Source organism: Bos grunniens, chromosome 8, assembly GCF_055505025.1.
Source record: "Bos grunniens cultivar Pamir isolate PY7600 chromosome 8, Bosgru_T2T1.0, whole genome shotgun sequence".
NCBI classification, from domain to species: domain Eukaryota; kingdom Metazoa; phylum Chordata; class Mammalia; order Artiodactyla; family Bovidae; genus Bos; species Bos grunniens.
Window position 1 is genome coordinate 68,030,814 of NC_141172.1, and position 19,242 is coordinate 68,050,055.

Sequence of the window (19,242 nt, forward strand, 5' to 3'; positions counted from 1 at the left end):
ATGGGTGGATGGATGGATGGGTAGGTGGGTGGATGGGTGAGTGCTTGCCTCTAGGACTAAGTCAAGTGTATGGCTATTTTGATACTGTCTGTTAACAAGGTAAAGATGAAAGAGGAGTGAGAGGGAGCTAATAGCTCTTTGAATATACACTAGAGTTTATTCTGGTCCTCAGACACCTAGTTAAAAGCATTACAAAGTAAATGTTAAGAAAGCAAGAGAAAGATGAAGCTCTGGAATGGAGTCTTTCCATGGGCACCAAATACCTAGTGTAACCCTGATGGTCAGAGTCCCGTCTTAGAAACCCTTGACTCTAAAATTCCAAAAAGACTTAAGAAATGTGACAAATGCTAGCCTGTCCACAACGTGAACCTCACACAGTACTGGGAAGGCACTATGAATCGTGCCAGTGCTGAAGACACAGTCATTTTCACCTCCACGATGCTGGACAAGTTTTTAACCTCTTTGAACCTCTGCTTTCTCATCTGTAAAACAGGTCAACCTTATAGGGTTGTTAGGGGGATGAAACAAAATAATCCTTGTAAAGCGCTTGTCAAAATACCCAGCTTGAGTATTCAAAAAAAAATAATAGCTATTATTATTGTAGAAATTAGCAGTCATTCTAGTTAGCAAAAATACATGTCAGGCAACATATAATCAAGGACTGAGTTACATGGTCTCTTTTTAAGTTCCACTGGAATTCAGAGTAGAGTTTATCAGTGAGGACTAGAATAACTGGGAAGGTCTCCTAGAGGAGAAGTGTTAAGGATGACCCTTGACGGATGGGTGGGATCTGGGAGAAGAGAATAGTTCAAGGGCATGCACAAAAGTAGGGGAGTGGGAGTGAGCTGCCTATGCTCCAGGAGGCAGTTTGGTGGTGGAGAGACAGTGAGAAATAGAATGGCCTGATATAGAGTCACAGATAAGACTGGGAGCACTAATGACCTGTCTTTCATGACCTTCTGTGGCAGAATGGCTATGAAAAAGCCATCTAAATTCATCAGTCTTCAGGGAGATGTACATCATGCTGCTGCTGCTAAGTCGCTTCAGTCGTGTCCGACTCTATGCGACCCCATAGATAGCAGCCCACCAGACTCCCCCATCTCTGGGATTCTCCAGGCAAGAACACTGGAGTGGGTTGCCATTTCCTTCTCCAATGCATGAAAGTGAAAAGTGAAAGTGAAGTCACTCAGTTGTGTCCGACCCTCAGCGACCCCATGGACTGCAGCCTACCAGGCTCCTCCATCCATGGGATTTTCCAGGCAAGAGTACTGGAGTCGGGTGCCATTGCCTTCTCCAATAGACATCATAATAGTTAACATTTTACATAGAATTTATATTTCAAACACTTCACATGTTATAACTTGCCTAATAATCAGAACAACCCTATAACACAGATATTGTAACTATCTTCCAGTTTACAGATGAGAATATGAGTCACAGAGAGGGTAAGTAACTTGCTCAAGGTCACACAGCTTCTGAGTAGCCGAGTCTCCTCTCCCCAGTCATTCCAGTCCAGAGCCCACACTCTTAACCACTACGTGATTGCTGCCTCTTCCCTGTACCTTTTGTAGCCATCAGCTTTCTTCATTCTGTGGCTTACTGCCAGCAGCTGGAAGACAGTCTCACTGTCACCATCACATTGGAAACTCAGCCAGGCATTAAATGAATGGTTATTATGTGTTTGGTCCAGGGATGTGCAGGGAGGATGGGAAGATTGCTAAGAAAGTTACTGAGGAAGCAGATCTGGGCTGTGCCCCCAGGGGAACTCCTAATATTTGCAGCAGATAGGACCCAGCTCCCCAGGATCCAGCCCAGAGGCCTTCCTGCTGAACCAGGGGGCTCTGGCTTGCAGCAAAGTAGTACCTCGGAAGGCAGCCTCAACTCAGGCATTCCAAGATGGTAGGCAACTGGGATGTGGCCTTGGTCCCCAGGCTGCTTTACCAAATGCCTGCAAGTGAGATTTTCGCTGTACGGGGACAGGCACGGGGGGCTGTGGCTCCCCTCCCTTCTCCACTGGTCAGGGATCCTACCCAGGGCAGAGAGACAGTTCCCAGTCAGTGACCTGACTGCTTCCCATCAAGTTGCCTTGGCTCTGTCCTTCCTGCCTGCTGTAGCCACCTCATAGTATTACTAAGACCTTCTGTGTTAAAGCTTTCTGGGGTGGCAGGGGACTTCCCTGTCAGTCCATGGAAAGTTAAGCCTCTGTGCTTCCAACACCCGGGGCATGGGTTCCATCCCCTAGTGGGAGAACTAAGATACTATATGCCATACTGTGGGGCAAAAAAATAAAAACAAAAAAATCACCACACCTTTCTGGGCTATGAGAGGGTGTGGTACCTTGGACAGTAGGTTAAGAGGGAGAGGGGCAACGGCCCAAGAACAGAGCCAAGGAAAGGCCATGGCAAGGGAGTGAGACCCTGGGCCTGAAACTGACCATAGTCCGGGCAGGGCAGGTGTGAGGAAGAAGGGATGTGGAGACTGCCTTGGGAATGGCTGACCCCTGCCGTCATTTCCTTTCCAACCAGAGAACAATGGCTTAAAAACAAGTGCAGCCCGTCCGCTTTCCCGTCTCGCCGCCGAGGGCGACGGGCGGCTGGATGTCCCCGCGGGCTGAGCAAATGAGAAAGCCGAAGCCCTGCTCCCCGGAGATACGCTGGGTCAGAGGGGGCTGTCCTCGCCCCCGCCCTCGGAGATTACAGGTCCGACAGACCCGGCTGGCACGTTCTCCCTCCCCTTCCAGGCCCTGCACTCGGCCAGCAGCCTGGACAGTCACCGAGGGATGAGGGCGCCACAGCCCGGGGGAGCGCCCTCTCTGCTCTCGCGGCCCCAAGCGCGCAGCGCCCAGGAGCCGGACAGAGCCTGACGCCTGCGTCGTCTCCCCTCGCGCACAGGATCCCGAGAGTGATCCGGCCGTCCACATCCTTGCTGCATGGAACGACTGCAGAAGGTGCGCGGGGCTGCACCCACGCAGGGGCAGTGGGATGCTGGAGACAGAGGGGCACGCGGTGGGGGCCCGGCTCCCTGCAGAGGGTCAGGTCCGGGAGTCAAGGGTGCCACCTGGTGGTTGCCCGTGGCACCGCACCCCGGAGCCCCGAGGCCTAGGGAAACCCTCCCCTTCCCCAGCCCGCTTGCTCCAGCCCGGCCCTGGCACCCACGCACATTCCCACCTGCCTGCCTTCTCGCTCTCCCCAGCAACCACTTACCTCCCCTGGGAGCGTCAGCTCCTCCCGAGACTCCAGTGTTCCCGGCTCTCCCTCCAGCATCGTGGTGAGTACCCGTTGGCCACCAGCGTCCTAAGGCTGGGAGGAGGGAGGAGTCCGGGACAGGCTGTGTGCTGGGCAGCTTCACTCAGACGACGATGGTCCTGCCAGGATGGCAAGCAGAGAAAGCCCCAGATCCAGAGAAGATTCCGCGTACCCCCTCCTGCTGGTCTGGTCCTGTCTCCTTGTACCCAAAGTGCTAGGTGAAGGATTATCATTGTTTTAAGATCACTCTAGCATCACCGACTAAATGGACATGAGTTTGAGTAAACTCTGGGAGTTGGTGATGGACAGGGAGGCCTGGCATGCTGCAGTCCATGGAGTCGCAAAGAGTGGGACACGACTGAGCGACTGAACTGAAAACCCCTTAGGGGCTGCCCTGGTGGCCCAGTCGGTAAAGAATTCACCTGCAATGCAGGAGACCCAGGTTCGATTCCTGGGTTAGGAAGATCCCCTGGAGAAGGGAATGGCAACTCACTCCAGTATTCTTGCCTGGAGAATCCCACGGACAGAGGAGCCTGGTGGGCTTCAATACATGGGGTCAAAAGAGTCGGACACGATTGAGTGACTAACACTTTCACTTTAAACCCTTAGAATGAAAACAATAGAAATGTTAACTTATAGGAGCTGATCTCTATCATGGCTGCCCATCTTCTTCCTAATAAATTGCAAATCGGGCTCATAAGGTCAGTATTCTAGATAAGGCTTTTGGCTCCTCTGTTCCATGGGTACCATTTCCCTTCAGGCCAAGATGGACAATCAAGTGCTGGGCTATAAGGACTTGGCTGCCATCCCCAAGGACAAGGCCATCCTGGACATCGAGAGGCCTGACCTCATGATCTATGAGCCCCACTTTACCTATTCTCTGCTGGAACACGTGGAGCTGCCCAGAAGCCGGGAGGTAAAGGGTGGGAGGGTCCTCTTGGATGGGACTCGGGGCAAGGACTCCCCCAGTCGCACTGGGTGGGGGACAGAATCCCTCTCACACTTTCTTTCCTGGAGGCCAGATGCCAAAACAAGAAAGAGAACCTGTGCACGGGAATCACCAGTCAGCTGGTGACTGAGTGTTTGTACTACAAATCAGGCAGAGATGGACTGGCCTCCAGCCGGTTCCAGGTAGAGAGCAGGAGAGGCCATGTTTGAGTGGTAGCAGCATGGAGTGGGGTCATGTAGGAATGGGGCGCGAGTGGGCAGAAAGTGAGCACATTTGTGGAAAGCATGCAGAAGCCAGCAGCTCAGAGGCCGAGTTTAGCAGCCTGAACTTGGAGGCCGGAAGTCCTAGCTGAATGTGACCTGTGTGATGATGAGGTCTCAGTTTCCCCTCCTCCAAAATAGAAGTGATACCTTTGCCGGTCCACCTCACCAGGTAGTCAATGCACGAGATAACTCGGGACAGGTACTTTGCAAACTGTATTGGAGAAGGGGACTGTGTCATGGCTGAGCAGAGAGAGAAGGCCAGGCTATGGGGAGACTTAAATGCCTGGTGAGGGGCCCTGACTCCATCCTGGATACTGTGGGTCTTGTCCCTTCCCGTCGTTGCTCAGCTCTGGGATCAGGGCCAGAGCCACCTTCAGCTGGCCCTCGGAGCACACGGACACTGATCCAGAATCCTCAGCTTCTTCTGCTTCTTCCTGGGTCCTCGGGAAAGTTTTAGGACCCTCTTCAGGAAAGAGAGGGTGGAGGGCCAGCCCTGAGAGCTGCCAAGGACTGAGAGAGAAGAGGTGGCCCAGAAATCAGCGGAGCAATTGCAGGATTGGGCGAGGGGGAAGAAGTAGCCCATGTGGGGTCCTAGGGACGAGGGTTTAATCCCACCCTTGTGGCTCTGACCAGCCTCCTCTCCATTCACAGCGCTCGCTGTCACCCAAATCCACATCCCCCCCACCATCCCCAGAGGTGAGTCTGCCCCGCGCCTGACACTGGTCCAGCCCTGCTCTGATGGGGCCAACCCCTGCCCCACACACATCCAGGCTGGGCTCGGCAGAACCTAGGGGGTGATGGAATCAGTGGACCTTGTCCTGTCACTGGCCAGCTCTGGGTTCATCTGAGTCTGACCCAAGATCTCACTTAATCCTTTCTTCTGGATCAGGCACCATTAGTAGATCAAGTCCTTGGACAGCCCTCCTCTGCCCTGGGGTTGGGGGCGTGTGGGCTGCTAGGGTGGGAACACCAAGATAGTGGAAGGGGTGGGGTGGGGGCCTGGGAGCTGCAGTGAACCACACTTCTGCTCTGCAGGTGTGGGCAGAGAGCCGGTCTCCTGGAACCATCTCTCAGGCTTCAGCCCCGAGAACTGCTGGGACCCCCCGGACCAGCCTGCCCCATTTCCATCATCCTGGTAGGTTTTACTATTAGCGTGGCTACATCCTTGCCCTAAGACCTCTTTTTTTCCTTCAGGAACCCAATTGCCTTACTCTTAGTCCCCTATTCTCTGGAGTATATGCACACCAGCAGAACTGGCTAATGCTGGAACCCAGGCAGAGCTCCCAGAGAGGGTGGACCTGTTGCATTTTCCCTCCCACCCAGACAGAAAAGTGTGAAACGTCCCAATCCCTGAGGGAGAGACGGTTCTAGGATCTCCAGTTCTGTCTTGGCTCTTGGCAGGCCCCTGAGAACTTCCTACCTCCTCCCAATCCATGTCTCCATTCCCTCCTCTGACCCAGCCTTCCCGTCATCATCACTAACATCCCTCCCAATCATCACCGCCTCCTTCTCATCCACTGTTGCTCCCTCTCCACAGAGACCACTCGCCCAGATTCCAATATCTACAAGAAGCCCCCCATCTACAAACAGAGAGGTGAGGGTTCCCCTGACAGACCAGCACCCCCTTTCCCACCACCTGCTGGGAGGCTGCACTGAGGGTGGGAGGGCCATAGGAGCGGAGATGTTCATAACATGCCCTGTGCTCTTCCTCATGTATTGCTGTTGTATCCACGATCTTACAGGTGTGAAGAGGGAGATGTGAGTGAGTGGGGAGCTGGGGTGGGAGGCGGCCTGCTGGGCGGGGTATGCCTGGGGCTGACCTTGACCTCCCCCTCACCCCAGCAGAGTCCACAGGAGGCAGCCCTCAGAGCAAGCACCCCATTGAGGACCTCATCATCGAGTCCTCCAAGTTCCCCGCAGCCCAGCCTCCCGACCCCAACCAGCCAGCCAAGATCGAAACGGACTACTGGCCGTGCCCCCCATCACTGGCTGTTGTGGGTAGGAGAAACTGCTGGAGAGGGGAGAGGGAGGCCCAGACACTGCCTCATAGGCCCGGCTGAAGCCCCAGGAACCCACTCCCATCCCCTGCATGAGCCCTCCAGGCTCCTGCTCCCCCATTCCCAGCATTCCCATCCCTCTCAGTGTAAATGACCCTGCTTGTTAGTCATTAATTCACTTTCCGTTCATTTCTTTCACTGCTTAACAGATATTTGTTGAATTTCTACTGCGTCCCAGGCTCTGTGATGAGAGCTCTGGAAAGAGAAAGAGAAATGAGACAAGGTCTTGGTCCCCAGTGACTTTTAAGTCTCGTGGGCATGTGTGACCTACCCAGCTTCACTACAAGACTAGAAAACATTGCTTTTAATGATTTGCAGTGTTCCCTTCAAGGTGCAGCCCTAGGGAGCGGCAAGTTGAGTGCGTGTTGATTGACTGATGTGCCTGTTTCCCTCTGCTCCCCAGAGACAGAATGGAGGAAGCGGAAGGCGTCGAGGAGGGGGGCCGAGGAGGAGGAGGAGGAAGAGGATGATGACTCCGGGGAGGAGATGAAGGCTCTTAGGGAGCGGCAGAGAGAGGAACTCAGTAAGGTAGTGTCTGGAGACCCCCGCCCGCCTCCCTGTGTCATCCTGGGCTTCCTTCCAACATGGTGGCTGGAGAGGAGCGAGGCAATCTGAGAACCCCAAACTGGAAGCTACCAGCCCTCTCAGAGCCTGGCCTCAGAAGCCACGGGGCATCCTTCCAGTGTCTTCTGTTCTGATCTGAGTGACTTCATGTCTGAAGAGTATGGTGGTCAGAACATGTGAGGAGCTCCCCTTCTTTGCCAGGATGTCAGGCTATGCTTTGACAGGGACACGGGGATTGCATGTCACTGTGGGGGATGCCACTTATGATTAGGACCAAAAGCACAGAAAAGGGTGGCGTGGACAGTGCTAGGCTTCAGCAGCCACAGTAGTTCATGGGACGAGGAGAAAGGAGTGAGCAGACTGCTGGCCTCCAAGCAGAGAGAGGGGGTCCAGGGAGTCACAGAAAGACCACTGTTGGTGACATGGGCTTGTGCTCTAGGCATTGTGGCCTGGGATGCAGAGGCCCCTGGGGCAGAGTTAACACCAAGCAGCTCTGACTCCTTGCTCTCAAGGGTGACCAGACCCAATGTGGCAGAGCTTCCCACAAGAAGGACAGGCTCCATGGGCTCCAGGCTACCACCCAGCCCCTCAGGAACTCTGTCCCCACTCCTGCCTGTGCTATCGGATCAGATCAGTCGCTCAGTCGTGTCCGACTCTTTGCGACCCCATGAATTGCAGCATGCCAGGCCTCCCTGTCCATCACCAACTCCCGGAGTTCACTCAGACTCATGTCCATCGAGTCAGTGATGCCATCCAGCCATCTCATCCTCTGTCGTCCCCTTCTCCTCTTGCCCCCAATCCCTCCCAGCATCAGAGTCTTTTCCAATGACCCAACTCCAAACCTTTTGGAGATGAGAAACAAGTCCAGTATCAGGACTTCCCTGGCAGTCCAGTGGTTAAGACTCCATGCTTCCAATGCAAGCATGGAGTCTTAAGTGAATCCTTGGTCAGTGAACTAAGATCCCAGATGCCATGCAATGCAGTCAAAAAAGTTAAAAACAAAAAGAAACAAGTACTGATGCCGCCTTGGATCCATCTTCCTCTCTCCTTCCCCAGGTTACTTCCAACTTGGGAAAGATGATCTTGAAAGAAGAGATGGAAAAGTCATTGCCTATTCGGAGGAAAACCCGCTCTCTGCCTGACCGGACACCCTTCCATACCTGTGAGTGTCATCGAGGGGGCTCAGAATCACCTGGCTAGATCCTGAATCAAATACTCCGCTGAGTCTGTCACATGCCCAGCCCTGTGCTACTGTGGGTATACGAGATGGAGAAGATTCCGGTGCTGGCCCAGGGTGCTCACACCCTCCTTAGGGCAAGAGCACCAGCTATGGAACAAAATTAGATGACAAAAAATGGCATCAGTTAAAACAGAATTAGCATATTTCATTTAATTCAACAAGCATTTATTGGGTGTCTACCATGTTCTTAGGGCTTCACTGGTGGCTAAGAATGTAAAGAATCTGCTTGTAATACAGGAGACGCAGGAGATGCCGGTTCTATCCTGGGGTTGGGAAGATCCCCTGGAGAAAGGAATGGCAACCCACTCCAGTATTCTTGCCTGGGAAGTCCCATAGATAGAGGAGCCTTGTGGCCTACAGTCCATGGGGTCACAAAGCATCGGACACGACTGATTGAGCAACTCACGCTTCACCATATTCTTGATCCCTGGGGATATAAAGAGTAAAACACTATAGTGCTGCCTTCTGGTAGCTTCAGGACATGGGGGAGAAGTAACATGGAAACTGGGGTTTTAGCACAGCATAGCAGGTGCTGGGAGATGAGAACTACATTTGAAGTGCTTTGAAAGGATGCTGACAGGGCCTGGGTTCCAGAGTTGGAGTCTTGCAGAATGAGACACAGTGAGTGGGGGAGAAGGGCAGTGAAGATCCTAGGGATGGTGTGGGAGCAAAGGCCAGGAGCAGCAAACATCCAGCCAGTGGAGAGGGCCTCTGGAAATCTGGAATTACAGAGCACAGAGCCTGTGGTAGAGTGGCCAGGGCTTTGGTGCCACGGTGCTCATCACCAAGGCTAGCCTGGGCTTCCTTCCAACACAGTGGCTGGAGAGGAGGGGGGCAGATCTGAGAACCCCAAACTGGAAGCTTGAGGCCTCTCACTGCCTGGCCTTGGAAGCTGTAGGGCATCCTTCCAGTGCCTTCTGGTCAGAGCAGGTCATCAGGCCCCCCAGACACAAGGGAGAGGAAAGAGATTCTGCTTCTTGATGATAGGAACCACCCAAGGGCACACAGGCTCAGAGATGATGTTGCAAGCCATCTTTGGAGACAATCTGCCACCCTTTCCAGTTGTCTGGTTAAAGGCTAAAGATATTCATAGGCCAGGGAAGAGGGAATGAGTTTGAGAATTATACAGATACAGTCTGTATAGTAATAACCCAGAACTTAAAAATTTTCAGTTTTACAATGGTGCAAAAGCAATATGCATTCAGGAGAAATGTCCAGTTTTGAATGTTGACCTTTTCCCAGGCTAGTGATGTGCAGTATGATGCTCTCTCTCTTTTTTTTTTTTTGCCACATTGTGCAAAAATGGAGATCAAACCCACGCCTGTGCCCTCAAGAAGCCCAGAATCTTAGCCACTGGACCACCAGGGAAGTCCTACAGTGCTTTCCTGAGATGCTGCGCAGCATCAGTGAGCCATAGCTCCCAGTCAGTCACACCATCAAGACAGGAAACAAACCGTACACTTAACAACCATTCTGTACCCAGGGAGCTGTTCTGTTTCTCACTTTCAGTACAGTATGCAGTAAACTACATGAGAGATTCAACACTGTATTGTCAAATAAACTTTGTGTCAGAGGATTTTGCTCAGCAGTAGGCTCCTGTAAGTGTTCTGAGCACGTTTAAGGTTGACTGGGCTAAGCTCTGATGTTTGGTGGGTTCAGTGTATTAAATGCTTTTTTTTTAATTTATTTTATTTTTGACTGTGATGGGTTTCATTGCCATGCAGGCTTTCTCTAGTTGCAGCGAGCTTGGGCTAATCTGCTTGTGGTGGAAGGGCCTCTCATTGAAGTGGCTTTTCTTATTGTGGAGCACAGGCTCTAGGGTGTGTGGGCTTCAGTAGTTGTGGCACATGGGCTCAGTAGTTGAGGCTCATGGGCTCATCAGTTGTGGCCCATGAGCTCAGTTGCCCCGTAGCATGTGGGAATCTTCCTGGACCAGGGATCGAACCGGAATACCTTGCATTGCAAAGTGTATTCCTAACCACTGGACCACCAGCAAAGCCCTGTTAAATGCATTTTGACTTACGATGGTTTATGGGCTCGTGACTCCATCATAAGCCGAGGAAGATCTGTAGAGGAGTTGGAATCAACAGGACTGAGTGGCTGATTGGATTTGGGCAGTGAGGGAGAGATGAGTGGGGGTTTTGCCTTGGGTTCTGGGTAATGACAGACCTGGGGCAGGTGTCAGGGGAAAGGCGAAGACACTGTTTGAGATATGTTGGGTCTTAAGTGCATGTAGGTGGGATGCTGAGTTTGACTGAGTTGGAAGCTTGAGGGGTGAGTCAGGGCTCAGGTAGAATCTTCAGCTTATATGTGGTAATGGGACCATGAGAAAAAATCCCATTGTGTAGAGATAGAGGAGAGAAGGACAAGGCACCGAGGGCTTAACAAGGTTCACCGAGGGCTTAAGTGCTTGAGGAGCACTTAACTATGATCCCCTGGGAGCACTGGCTGGGAAGAAGTGGGGAAAGAGACCCAGTCTTAGGATGCAGGAGGCTGACCTTGAAAGGGTCTGGGACTTGGACCTGAGAGCAGGCCACATGAGAAATTGGGCAAAGAATCCGCCTGCAATGCGGAAGACCCGGGTTTGATCCCTGGGTTGGGAAGATCCCCTGGAGAAGGGAATGGCAGACTGCTCTGGTATTCCTGCCTGGAGAATCCCCATGGACTGAGGAGCCTGGCAGGCTACGGTCCATTGGGTCGCAAAGAGTCAGACACGACTGAAGTGACTTAGCCCACACGCACGCTGAGCTCAGGTGAGGCTCAGTGAGAGTGGTGAAGGTTCAGAACAGTTTCTGCTGGGAATGGGAACTGGGCAGAGGGTTTAGGGTCTGTAGTGATACTCACCCACACGGGGTGGTGCTTCCCATAGCCTGTGGGCTGAAGGGCAGCGCAAGGTTGTTGCAGATTAGAGTTTTTTGTTTGTGTTTTAACAAGAGGAGTTTTTTCTTCATATTAAATGTTTAAAGTATTTAATTAATTTATTTGGCTGTGCTGGGTTTTAGCAGCAGCAGGCAGGATCTTCGATTTTCATTGTGGCATGCAGGATCTTTAGTTGCAGCATGTGGGATCTAGTTCCCTGACCAGGGATCAAACCCGGGACCCTTGCATTTGGAGCATGAAGTCTTAGCCACTGGGCCACCAGGGAAGTCCCAGGGTTAGAGTTTTGTAAGGCACGTGCTGAGGGACTAAGTGGCCAGAGGAGCTGCTAAGTGGATGGAAGTGTGAAAGTAGAAGTGTTAGTCTCTCAGTCGTATCCGACTCCTTGGGACCCCATGCACTGTAGCCCACCAGGCTCCTCTGTCCATGGGATTCTCTAGACAAGAATACCGGAGTGGGTTGCCATTCCCTTCTATAGGGGATCTTCCCAGCCCAGGGATCGAACCTGGGTCTCCTGCATTGCAGGCAGAGTCTTTACCATCTGAGTCACCAGGAAAATCCAAAATACTCAAGGTTATATGCCCAGTCCGGAGAAGGCGATGGCACCCCACTCCAGTACTCTTGCCTGGAAAATTCCATGGATGGAGGAGCCTGGTAGGCTGCAGTCCATGGGGTCGGGAAGAGTCAGACACAACTGAGCGACTTCACTTTCACTTTTCACTTTCATGCATTGGAGAAGGAAATGGCAACCCACTCCAGTGTTCTTGCCTGGAGAATCCCAGGGACGGGGGAGCCTGGTGGGCTGCCGTCTATGGGGTCGCACAGAGTCAGACAAGACTGAAGCAACTTAGCAGCAGCAGCAGCATATGCCCAGTCACAGGTTGAAGGTCAGGGGAGACTGGGGAATGCAGATGCTGGAGGCCCCATGAGACTGACCAGCAGACATGCCAGGAATGTGGCTGATGGAAAACTTCAAACAAAGAAGGGCGCTGTGACCCCAAAGTGGGATACCCAGGCTTCAATGTCAAGGTGAAGCCGCTATGGACAACAGGATCCAGGAGCTGACCATTGGAAGGGGTTGCCTGCTGTGGAGCAGAAGTGAAGGTCACTGGGTTGGGGGACTCAAGGAACTGTTAAGGCTCATAGATGGCTGGGACATCCACCTGGTCATCAAAGTGATATTTCAGCTGGATGATATTTCAGTGTGGGTGGGAAGAGTTATGGTAGGCTTTTTTAGAGAATGTAGAATAAATAGTTAAGGCCTGAAGAATGAAGCAGAAAGAGAGAAATGTCCCGGAGGTTGGATTCAGCCCTCATGCTCCACCAGGATTAACTAGTCAGGCAAAATTAGCTCTTTAATGTGCATTCGGCCTTGCAGAGTTGAGTAGCGAAACGCCTGCGTCAGCATCATTGTTGGCATCCCTGAACTTGTATGGGACCAATGGTCACATGATCGAGTAGATTACGAGCATAGCTGATCAGCCTTGACAGTTGCAGAATTACGAACAGGCTTGTCATTCTGACTTAATGGTAACATTGAAATTAATGGTCACTTTCAAACATAATCTATCTAGAAGTAATTAGGAGTGAAAACCTTATACTTGAAATTCTACTAGTCCATCAAGGAAGAAGTGCATACTTATTATCACAAAGGTGAAGTACTTCAGTAATGAATGAAGGACCTCTCTGGTGGTCCAGTGGCTAGGACTCCACACTCCCAATGTAGGGGCCCCAGGTTCGATCCCTGGTCGGGGAACCAGATCACACGGGCCATAACTAAAGCCTGGCACAGCTAAATACATAAATATTATTTAAAAATAATTAATGAGGGTTGTTGGAGAAGGCAATGGCACCCCACTCCAGTACTCTTGCCTGGAAAATCCCATGGACAGAGGAGCCTGGTGGGCTGCAGTCCATGGGGTCCCTAAGAGTCAGACACGACTGAGCGACTTCACTTTCACTTCTCACTTTCATGCTTTGGAGAAGGAAATGGCAACCCACTCCAGTGTTCTTGCCTGGAGAATCCCAGGGACCGGGGAGCCTGGTGGGCTGCCGTCTATGGGGTCGCACAGAGTCAGACATGACTGAAGCGACTTAGCAGCAGCAGCAGCAGCAATGAGGGTTGTGAAAACAGACAGTTCTCTATATAAAAGTAAGAAGTATCAAGAGGAAAAAAATGAGGTTGCCCTAAACACATTTTATTCTCACAAATTTCCAAATAACATATCCTATAAGAATGTTTGAAGAAAACAATTATTCCTCACAGTTTTGAGTCTATCCAGGCTAAACTTTCACGTACACACACACACAAAATGCTGGTCAAAACAATTGCTATAGAATGCCAGCAATGTCTAGCCTCTGGAGATGAAGAAATTTTGACATTAGCCCAAACAAAGAAGCTTTCTAGGAAACCTGTTACTGAAAACCAATTTTCCTGAATTATAAGCTGTAGTTCTTGAAAGCTTAGTGATGTTGAAAGTGAAAGTTGCTCAGTCATGTCCCACTCTTTGTGACCCCACAGACTGTAGCCTGCCAGGCTCCTCTGTCCATAGCATTTTCCAGGCAAGAATACTGGAGTGGGTAGCTGTTCCCTTCTTTAGGGCATCTTCCCAACCCAGGGATCAAACCCAGGTCTCCGGCATTGCAGGAGAATTCTTTACCATTTGAGCCACCAGGGAAGCCCTTAGTGATACTATTAGAGGTCTAATTGCAAGTGACATCTGACTTGGGAATGTCAAGCCTAAGCAACTGCGGTGCCATCTAGCAGCTGACAGTGCTGGGAGAATGACTGCTTCTGTTTTATGACATCAGGCATTTGAAATTTGATTACTAACATTGCTAAACATAAAACTGTAATAATTTGATTCTTTGGACTTATTTTAGACTTATTTTTGTATCCCAGAGGTTCATCGTATGATGGTGAGCCTCATCACCTGGGGCTTCCCAGGTGGCGCTAGTGGTAAAGAACCTGTCTGCCAATGCAGGAGAGATGTGGGTTTGATCCCTGAATTGGGAACATCCCTTGGAGAAGGGAATGGGAATCCATTCCAGTATTCTTGCCTGGAGAATCCCATGGACAGAGGAGCCTGGCGGGCTACATTTCACAGGGTCACAAAGAGTCAGACGTGACTTAGCTCATCATCTGACTCTGAATTTGAACACTTGGACCTTTGACCCAAAAGTCTATTTTGTGCACGTCCATTAAAGAGAGGGGAGGCGTCAGGGGCAGTTCAGAACTGCAGCATGCTGTCACCTGCTGCAGGTAACAGGCAGGAGCTGGAAACCAAAAGAGGTCCACTGGGTTCCCCTAAGTCCCTTCTCCATGGCCCTGCCCCTGGCAGGGGAGGCCAAGGAATGACTGTCAGGCCAAAGGGACTGAATCGGGGCCTCCTGCTCTCTTCCAGCCTTGCACGCAGGAACGTCTAAATCTTCTTCCCTCCCCGCCTATGGCAGGACCACCCTGAGCCGGGTAAGATCCCAGCACCGAACTCACAGATTGCTAGGGAAGAGTGGGCATGTGGGGCCTGTGAGGGACGGGGTACTCGGGCAGGCGGGGCAGCGGGCAGGGGGTGAAAGGGAACAATGCAGTACACTCCCATCTCCTCTGATCCTTTTGTGTCCTCTCCAGCTCCAGTCTACAGACTTCAGCCCATCTGGGAGTGAGGCTGAAAGCCCAGGTGAGAGACAGGGCTGACTTGATGCTGGGCAAGGGGCTTGAGCAGGCTCCATGGGCAGCCTGTGTGTGCGATGTGGGCAGGGCTCTGTGGCTGGAGGTGGGGGAGGCTGAACTGGCAGGTTGGAGGCCTGCTGACCTCAGAGCCACCTCTGAACAGTGACTCTTGTCTTCTGCAGGCCTGCAGGTGAGTGCCCTCCGGAGGGGAACATGTGGACCACGGAAGCCATGGATGGATGGGGAGACGGCAGTGCTGGGGGAGGGGGTTGTGGGGCCACGGAGTCACCTGGTGAGGCCGCAAGAAACACATGAAAAGGCTGGGGAGGTCTCCTTGCCGCACTCTGGCTCACTGCGGCTTTGGTCTCCCCAGAATGGAGAGGGCCAGAGGGGGAGGATGGACCGGGGGAACTCCCTGCCCTGTGTGCTGGAGCAGAAGGTGAGGGGCAGGGGCAGAGGCAGGGGGTGGCGGGCAGGGGACAGAACCGTCTCTAGCGGGGGAGGGCCAGCTTGGGGAGAAGCCAGAGAAGTGAATGCACTGAGGGGTCCTCTGGGCTGATGTTGGGAGGGGCAGCACGGAAATTGAATGGCAAGATGGCATGAGCCCCCACGGCCCCTTCAGGCTGATAAGGGGGCCTGGGGAACAGCAGGGGTAAGGTTGACAGGCACCTCTATGAACCTAATACTGCCCCCCTCTCCTCCCCAACCCCCAGATCTATCCTTATGAAATGCTGGTGGTGACCAATAGGGGGCGAACCAAGTTGCCTCCAGGTGTGGATCGGATGAGGCTGGAGGTATGCAGGGACAATGTGCAGGGTGGGTGAGGGGCTTCCTGCTGGGGAGGACCACCTCCTGGTCACTCGGCCCAGTCCCACCTGTGCCTCCTCCCCCTAAACTGCCACCATGTGTCCCCTTGCAGAGGCACCTGTCAGCAGAAGACTTCTCTAGGGTCTTCTCCATGTCTCCTGAAGAGTTTGGCAAGCTGGCTCTGTGGAAGCGGAACGAACTCAAGAAAAAGGCCTCTCTCTTCTGATGGCCCTCACCCACTCCGTGACTGACCCTCACCCCTGCCGCTTCAGGGCCCTGGAGCTGGGGTCCCAAGACCCCAAAGCATCATCTCTTGGTGGGGGGAGCAGGGAGGTGGCGCAGGGGTGGGCTTGGCTCCGTCACCCAAGTTGAGAGGGAGCAAGAAAGACCTCTGCCGTGTTGGGGTAGGATGTGGACTTTCTTTCCCATAATGAGCCAGGACAGGGGAGGGGGGTCTCCTTCTCTCATCCCTGGTCCTCACAGTACAGGGCAAGCGCATGGACTCCAGCACACAGAGAGTTAATGTTTGCATCCTCTCCCTACCCCATGCCCACATGAATGTCCCAGAAGAGACTGATGAGAAATGAACATGGCACTTAGTGGTCAGGCCTGTCTGCTGGGTGGGGAGATCTCTTGGGCCTGGTAGGAGGTCCCGTGAGGGTGGGGAGCAGCCAGGTAGGCAGAGAGCACCCCAGTACCCCATGTGTACCCAAGCACTCCTCTGCAGCTCACCTGGGACAGGTTCCCGTGCACCTGGGCCTCCCGCCTCTCAGCCTCCAGCAGGGAGGCCACCTGGTCTCCAGCTCGCGCCCTACCCTGCCCTTGCGACCCCCAAGCTTTGAAGCCTCTTGCTCTAGCCCCGTGGCTTCCCCAGAAGCCTGTGGCATAGAGTGGAGATGTCGCCTATACAGACCCCCAGCCCACCATCAGCCTGCAGGCGCGGTTGGCTAGAATGCTGCCTTCTAGCATCCAGGTCTTGGGCGGAACTCATCTCCTTCGATGGGATGAGGAGCCAGGCTGAGAGTCCTGGCCATCGCTTCCGCCCATGCCCGTGCACGCCCCACCATGCTTTCTAAAGAATGTAATTTATTGGGGCACCCCCAGCTGCTTTCCTCACCTTACTTTCCGCCCTACCCTAATCACGCTCCCAGGTTTTCTTCTCTCCAAATACACATGTGTATATAATTATATATATTTTTTTGCCCGGGTCTGGGTTTTGTTCCTGCCCAGACCCTGAGATCCCTTTCTGCAGTGTGTGTGTGTGTGTGCGTGTGTGTGTGTGTGTGCGTGTGTGTGTGTGTGCGTGCGCGCACGCGTGTGATCATGCTGAGGGAGGGGGACTCTGCTTGGAATTAAAAGGTTGCATTGGGGCCCCAAATCTATTTGTTCTTTATGAGCTTCCACATCGGGGTAGGAGGGACAAGCGATGCCAGGCTGAGAAAAGCCACGGAGCAAGGGTTCAAATGGGGGAAGGGGGAGGCAGAGCTGGAGGAGGGAGAGAGAGGGCACACATACTACCCGCCCCCTATCAGGAAAGCGGGGGCAAGCTAGCAGTTCCTGTCTGCCTCCTCTCCTTCAGGGGCTGAGTGATGGTGGCATGGACAAGGGGCCAGAAAGTCACACTCTGGAGGGTGAAATAGAGGCAGCTGGGGAAAAAGGCTCTGCCCTCCACTGAAGCCCTAAGTGTAGCCTTTGCGAGTCAAGCTCATCAATAGTCAACATGGTTGTACCCTTCCGGGCCTGTGATACCCACAGTTTAATGGGGAGGCCAAACACCCAGGAAAGGTCAGCGGTATGTGAGTGGGCAGTGAGCTGATTGTCAAGGGTCAGGAGGGAAAAACTTGGGGGTGTTGTGTTTAGTTGTGTCCAACTCTTTGTGGCTCCATGGACTGTAGCCCGCCAGGCTCTTGTGTCCATGGTGGGATTCTCCAGGCAAGAATACTGGAGTGGGTTGCCACTTCCTCCTCCAGGGGATCTTCCCGACCCAGGGATTGAACCCACAACTCTTGCATCTCCTGCACTGGCAGGCGGATTCTTTACCACTAGTGCCACCTGGGAAGCTGGGTGAAGAAATGATGGGTGAAATCTAGCAGGAACACGGGTCAAGTGGAGGCTGAAGGAGCAGGGGTAACTTGGTTGATTTGGCAGGACCGCCCAAGGCAACTGGGCAGGGAACAGGCCTGTTTGAGTGGGTGGAGGGGGTGAAGACTGCACTGGAAGATTAGAAAAAGGACTTTGGCTGTGGGTGCTGGTGGGGGCAGGCCCAGATCACCCAGCAGGATCAGAACCTGGGTTTGGGCACCTGAAGAGGTATGCAGTCTAGAGGACCCGGTGAGTTGGAGGAGGGCCCGAGTGTGAACCCAAGACTGTACCTGATACCTGAATCAACTCTCCTGCCCCCCTGAGTTTCTAGGCCCTTCAGCTGAAAAAAATCAAAGTGGATAACAGTCGCTCAAATGGGAATGATTACTTCTTTTTTTTAACTTTTATTCTGTAGAGTATTTATTTATATTTATTTCTTTTTAGCTGAACCATGCAGCATCAAGATCTTGGTTCCCAGGCCAGGATGACCAGGGATCAAACCCCAGCCCCCTGCATTGGGGATGTGGAGTTTTAACCACTAGACCACCAGGGAAGTCCCTGAGTGATTCCTTTAAATGGTAGCAGTTCTGTGACATCCAAAACGTTGTTTGATCCTCTTAACAAACTCATGAGGTCAACAACACACACAGGTTGTTTTCATCCTTTTCCAGGATGAGACAATTGTGGAATAGAGACATTTCACGTGAAGTTTTCGCTAGAGGCTACAAGCAACTAATGAATGCAGACTGGAGACACACATCCCAGTTTCTTCACCACTAAGCTGGGACCTTCCCAGTACAGACAGTTGTCTCTCCAAGGGCAGCAGAGAGAGGAATGGGTATTTAGTGAATGTTTGGAAGGCTTACCGTGTTCTAGCATGATGGACAGGAGCTCCCAGGATGCTTTGCACCAAGGGGTGGGAGGAATGTTTGATCCCAGGGCACTCTGGGAAATGTTTATGGTAGGGCTCAACTGGACTTGAGGTCCTAAAGGATTTGAAGTTCCCAAGAAATTTAAAGCAGCTCAAAGTGGAATGTGTTAGCCCAGACCCTCAGTCATTTCCAACTCTTTGCAACCCCACTGACTATAGCCCGCCAGGCTCTTCTGTCCATGGGATTCTCCAGGCAAGAATACTGGAGTGTGGTGCCATGCCCTTCTCCAAGGGATCTTCCCAACCCAGGGATTGAACCCAAGTCTCTTATACCTTCTGCATTGGCAGGCTGATTCTTTACCACCAGCACCACGTGGGAAGCCCTCAAAGTAGGGATCTAAAATAAAACCTAAAATAAAACTTTGGTGATTATATAGTCCAGTGGTTTCCAAACCTTTTTAGTAGCCAGTCTTTTTTTTTTTAATTAGATCTTACTACTAGTAATTAGAATACATTTATAAGTGAATTTTATAGTCAATTATTATGAAATCAATCAATGAGAATAAGGAAGCTATTTGATGGGTATAAAAATTTTAAGCCAGGGATTATATATGACC

At 52.2% G+C, this 19,242-nt stretch overlaps 1 protein-coding gene across 13 annotated transcripts in view; it reads left to right on the plus strand.

The window, feature by feature from the left end:
- Nucleotides 1-16,862, plus strand: part of DMTN (dematin actin binding protein) — a 32,181-nt gene extending 15,319 nt beyond the window's left edge. For 4 of the 13 annotated variants that reach the window (XM_086416139.1, XM_086416140.1, XM_086416138.1 and 1 more), the window contains exons 2-15: nucleotides 2,741-2,947; nucleotides 3,193-3,267; nucleotides 4,006-4,161; nucleotides 5,109-5,153; nucleotides 5,493-5,592; nucleotides 5,995-6,051; nucleotides 6,300-6,455; nucleotides 6,918-7,042; nucleotides 8,135-8,240; nucleotides 14,600-14,664; nucleotides 14,824-14,872; nucleotides 15,048-15,304; nucleotides 15,579-15,659; nucleotides 15,785-16,862. In XM_086416139.1, coding sequence (XP_086272265.1) covers nucleotides 2,930-2,947; nucleotides 3,193-3,267; nucleotides 4,006-4,161; nucleotides 5,109-5,153; nucleotides 5,493-5,592; nucleotides 5,995-6,051; nucleotides 6,300-6,455; nucleotides 6,918-7,042; nucleotides 8,135-8,240; nucleotides 14,600-14,664; nucleotides 14,824-14,872; nucleotides 15,048-15,304; nucleotides 15,579-15,659; nucleotides 15,785-15,898 — 1,404 coding nt within the window. In that variant the 5' untranslated portion in view covers nucleotides 2,741-2,929 and the 3' untranslated portion in view covers nucleotides 15,899-16,862. The remainder of the gene's footprint in view (nucleotides 1-2,740; nucleotides 2,948-3,192; nucleotides 3,268-4,005; nucleotides 4,162-5,108; nucleotides 5,154-5,492; nucleotides 5,593-5,994; nucleotides 6,052-6,299; nucleotides 6,456-6,917; nucleotides 7,043-8,134; nucleotides 8,241-14,599; nucleotides 14,665-14,823; nucleotides 14,873-15,047; nucleotides 15,305-15,578; nucleotides 15,660-15,784) is intronic. The other 9 variants (XM_086416143.1, XM_086416142.1, XM_086416141.1 and 6 more) reach the window with 6 other exon arrangements.
- Nucleotides 16,863-19,242: the final 2,380 nt, after the last annotated feature.